We start from the raw sequence: 5,399 nt of genomic DNA, 5'->3' as shown, positions 1-5,399 counted from the left end.
TATGGAAAAATCCGTTATTTATGAAGTATAAATTCGCAGGAATGTGTTATCAATATATTTCTTGCTTTTTACTGCCATCTGTGAAACATTTAGGTGTGATTAAAATGGCGGCGTATAAGTTGGGATCGATGATTGATTGCATTAGTAAACCGTATAAACGCATGATTTTACAGAAAATTCAAGTTCGACATGGCAGATATCCAGCAACGTTTATTGATGCAGTACCTAAAAAGAATGACCTCGAAGAGCTACAAAAAGAAGGTGTTATGAAGGAATTAGCGTTTTCTCCAGTGAAGGCAGCACCTAACGATTTGTCGAGTTCCCTTTTTCGAGATTCTGTTATAAATCACTTTACTAATATAGTTATGAGGAAAGGTCAGAAAAAGCTTGCTCGAGAGCTTGTAGAAGAAACATTTGTAGCGATAAAAAGAACACAACTTGCAAAGTTTCATGCATCCAGTGCAGAAAGTAAACTAAATATAGAATTATCTCCCAGAAACATTTTTCATCGTGCACTAGAAAACTGCAAACCAATTATTATATTGACACCCATCAAGAGAGGAGGCATGACATACCAGGTACCTGTTCCTGTGACTCCAAAGCAGTCGACTTTTATAGCAATGAAGTGGCTTATCGAAGCGGGAAAAAACAAGGAAAGAACAGTTCACTTTCCAGAGCAACTGTCTAAAGAGATTTTAGATGCTTTTCATAATCAAGGTCGCGTGGTCAAACAAAAACAAGATCTTCATAAGCAGTGTGAAGCTAATAAGGCTTTTGCTCACTACCGATGGTCTTAAACTTTTGTTCTAGGACGTAATTATAAAGTAAATAAAAGATGTTACTGATGCATTCAGATCTTTTCACTTTGTATATATATTATTTTCACTGTACATTTAGGAAGTATGTTATTAGTGTCATAAGGATTTATCTGATATATTGAACTAAAGTCAATGTTTATATACTTTCACCTAAACTTAACCTTTAGTTTTGTAGTGTTTACAGAAGAGAATAATAATGGTGAAATAATGCAAATTACCCAAATTTTATGAATGTTAAAAGATAAAATAAAAATATGTTTGCAAGAAGCTATAGCATAGTTATTAAAATTATGAATATTGAAGAGGATAGAGAAAGAAACATGAAATTTGTTATAATCTTTTACAATGAATTCTTTACTTAGTTTGTTGAATACTATTTAATAGCTATGGCTTAGAATCAACACAGGGATAGACAGTTTCTACTCAGAAAGAAAAATTTGTAACTTTTTAAATATAAATGAAAATTAAGGTATTTTTCTGAATAATGTATTTGTAGTTTTTTGTGTTTGTTCAACTGAAAGGCTTTATGTAATTTTAAAAGTAGTGTGTTATGCTTAAAATTCTGTGCTGTGTACCATTGAATATTGAGCTTTCTCAACATTTATTCAGATACGTTGCAATAAGTGTACACCTATATTTATACTGTTCAAGAATTTTAATGTTCTGACAAAGCTTTGTTTCAGCATAAGAGATTTTTCATTATTATTAGATTGAGCTAAAGAACATGTGAATTTTTCTTGCTGATTCTATTTAGTAAATAACAGAAGGTTTCTTTTACTAAAAGTAAGTTGTATTTATCACTCAAATTATAATTTAAAAACAGTATGAATTGATGTTCCTAATATACATATATACAATAGGCTGAAGAAGCCTCTTAAAAATTTAGATTTTAAAGGTTTTTGTTGTAGAAACAAAACTCAAAAATACACAGTATTCACTGTTAAAGGATACCAAATGTTCTCATAACCTATAGTCAACAAGGCACCATTTGATCCTCAAAAGAAAAAGTAAAAATGAAACCCATCCTTTATTTTTTCAGGAATGAATATATTCCTCCCTTATATTCTCTTGACTACTACTGTTGAAATTTTATTCCAAAAGCTAGTCATTTTATTAGAAAAATAAAATTGCCTTAATTTGAACTTAGCCCATCATTTCCAAATCAAATGTCTTATACTGTTATGTTTAAAAGTTGGAATAAATAAATCAGAGGGTTTTATCCATTTGATCCCTGGATAATCTTGTAAGCTTCAATAAGATCACTTCTCATTCAAGAGAAAATAAAGAGGTGACTTATTCCATCGTAGTAACCCTTTTCTGAACTCTCTTTTCCAGTAAGTTCTTTCTTATGGTGTTTCAAGTAAGGCGTAGCTACTGATTTCTATAGAGAGGTATTAACTTTTTTTTCTTCATTATTAATCAGTACTTTATTAATACCTCTTAAAATTCTACTAACTTTGCTACTTGCAACACTGTGTCAAGATTCTTTTCTCCAGTCATGGTATTGCAAATACTTCCATTAAATGGTTGTTTCAATATATGGAAATCCAAATGCATTACATTACACTTATATAATTGAAAGTCATTTCCCAAATGTTTTTTGAGTTTCTAAATTATTGTAGTCATTCTGTAGTACATCACTATCTTCAAAACAACTAAAAATACCAAAATATTCAATGTTATTAGCAAACATTTACTAATTGAGTTATTAACATGTTTAAATAACACAAATCACTGACCCATTAAGTAACAAAGGACTAGTTTGACTGAACATTAATAATAAATTATTGTTTTCTCTCACCTACTTTCCCCACAATCCAGTTAACTAGTTTCCCCATCTCCCATTTATGTGATTTACTTATCTATTATTCTGTGTGGCGACTTATGAAATCTTGAAAATCTAAGTACACAAAGTCCACACCCTCTCCATCATATTGAAAACAAGTAAGAACCTCACTAAAATAATGTTACATGTTAGTAAAGCAGTATTTTCCTTTAGTTAATCCATCTTCTCTCTCTCTAATATATATTTCACTAAATGATTTTGCAAACCTTTTATCTTACTTTCTAGAAATTTTCCCACTAGAAAGGTAAAACTAACTGGTCTTTAATTTCCAAGGAAAGTCTTACCACTCCAGAAAGAAGTAACATTAACAATTCTCCAGTCCTCGTGCATCTGCCCACTGTCTGTCAACCTATCAAAAGTGAAATAAGATAGGTTTGCAGGTCTGATCTTTGGCCTCTTTTAAAATCCTGAGAAAAACATTGTGCTGTCCTGTGCTTGTTTTAATCTTTTTACTTACCATCAAAGGATTAACATTAGAAATGTTATTGAAATCTCTTTTGTAAAAACAGAAGAGAACACTTAAAAACTCGTTATCTTATTGTTGTCAACAAAATCCTTGGTGTTAGTATTAACATTATCAGCCAGCTCTTTCTTATAAGCTGTTTTGATTTCTTAAGTTATATTTTTAACCAGTTTCCTAGCTTTCCTTTAGTTCTGTAAGTCTTCCATTTTATCAGTAATTTTAAAATTTTTAAACTTGTATTATTTAGCTATATTATTCTCCTTTAATTAAATAATAATGAGCCAAATAAGTTTGATCTTTCTGTTTTTAGTAACTAGCTTACCTTAAATAAATTTTAACTCAGTGTCTCAGTTCTAATGATAAATCTTGTGTCATGACCTCAGAATTGGTTTTCTGAAAATTAGGAACTACAATATATTATGTAACAAAACATCAAACTTCATTATGCAGTTATTGCTCTTCTCCGAATGTTATTCACTTAACTATTGTAACTACATCCTGATTTTTGTTAACATGATTATCGATGTTCTCAAAAGCTAATAAAGTTTCAGTAACTCACACTATATTGTAGTATTTTACAGCTTGCAGATGTACCTCAGCAGTAGCAGTAATATAAGCAATGGAAAAAAAAGTCATTTGGAAGAAAATTACACAAACAGGTAAAAAAGTAAAAAAAAAGTCCTATATTTTAGGAATAGTATAAATATGCATAGATGTACAAAGCAAACAAATTATAAGTAACGATAAACAGAGTAAGCAGTTAGGCCCGTGAACTGGAGGCTCTAGGATATCAGGTGTGAAAGTGTTGCTACAACCTGGTTTGTGACACACATGTACCCAAATTGATAAAAATGCTTAAACAAAACACAATACAAAATAACTGGGCAAATGCCTCGTGTGTGTAAAACTGATGAGAGTGGTAGAGATAAACTTTATTTGAAAGTTTTTACCAGTTCAAATGTAACTCCCCTGTAAGATAGACTAAAATAAACTGGAAATAACCCTATTAAATTAAAATCGCTCTTAAAAAACTAAGTAAAATCCAATTAAAGCTTGGATTTTACTGTAAAATCTCCACCATTAAAAGAAAGGACTATGGTTCCCTCAAAACCCTTATTTATCTATAATACAAAATAACACTATTTGCTTAAGGCAAACATTAAGAAAACAAAAGAAGAAAGAAAATCATCAGATACCTATACTGAGGCTGTCCTTAATACTTGAAACAAAAAATCTGGTGCTCCTGGGGCAAATCTAACTTTAGATATGACAATAAATCTCCATAAATTAATATAAAGAAAGCCAAACTCTGCACCCAGGCCCACACTGAGTGAGCACGTGTGTTTGTCAAGGGCATGCTCTCTTAGCTATTATACAATTTACTGACAAGAAAAAACTCGCCATATACTGAAAGGGAGGATTCAAGGGGTATGTATTCCGTTTTTTCCAGTGCAAAACAAAAACCAAAGAAAATATTAAATACAAATGAGAAAAATAGATACACAAATGGTAGAAATATAAAAATATTATATTTAATTGTTTTCTGGGATTAGTTATGCTTACATTCCTGTATGGAAAGGGGGTCTGAACCAATTATAATGTGTAGAATGTTGAAAATAGCAATAAAGACCTTCCAGAATATTTTGATCAGTTTTAAAATACAGATCTTTGAAGGAACCCTCTCTACCCCATCAGTCAACAGTGATTAGCTTATGGGGATCGTTTCAAAATCCTGATTGTAACAGTCAGTTTCACAAATGAAGGAGAGTGTCAGGAAGGCTTGTAAAAAGCAGAGAGTTGTTACAAATGGAGTTCAGTCAAACTGGATTAATTTCACAAGTGGGGTACTTGAGGGCTCAGTCTTAGGACCTTTGCTCATTTTGTTTTACATCAATGATATAGATGAAGAAATGGTCAATAAATTACTTAAATCGGCAGATGATATTAAGGTCTTGGGTGTTGCTAGCTGTGAAGAGGATGCTACTGATTTATAAAAGGATTTAGATTATGTAACGGGTTGGGCAAATAAATGGCAGATGAGTTATAATTGTAATAAATGCATATGGGTTATCATAATTTGAATTATGTATACTATTATTCTGTTTGTTTGTTTGTACGTACGACCGTTACGCTTTCTCACCGAGAACCTGCTGCATAAGCATGTGTAGTTAGAATGTTCCCCAAGAAAAACTACGCATGCGCATTATACACTCGACGACAAACAGTCTGCCTGCAGCAGAGAGCTGCAAAGCTCATTGATCAAGTCTCTACA

The 5,399-nt window shown here is 31.5% G+C and overlaps 1 protein-coding gene across 1 annotated transcript; it reads left to right on the top strand.

Moving 5' to 3' along the window:
* Positions 1-101: 101 nt before the first annotated feature.
* LOC106472745 (28S ribosomal protein S7, mitochondrial-like) lies at positions 102-3,690 on the top strand. Its single transcript, XM_013933402.2, has one exon. The coding sequence runs from the start codon at positions 105-107 to the stop codon at positions 795-797; it is 693 nt and encodes a 230-aa protein (XP_013788856.1). The 5' UTR covers positions 102-104; the 3' UTR covers positions 798-3,690.
* Positions 3,691-5,399: the final 1,709 nt, after the last annotated feature.

This window comes from Limulus polyphemus, unplaced genomic scaffold, assembly GCF_000517525.1.
Source record: "Limulus polyphemus unplaced genomic scaffold, Limulus_polyphemus-2.1.2 Scaffold5575, whole genome shotgun sequence".
NCBI classification, from domain to species: Eukaryota; Metazoa; Arthropoda; class Merostomata; order Xiphosura; family Limulidae; genus Limulus; species Limulus polyphemus.
Note: the sequence above shows the minus strand (reverse complement) of the source record. Positions and strands in the feature narration are given on the sequence as shown.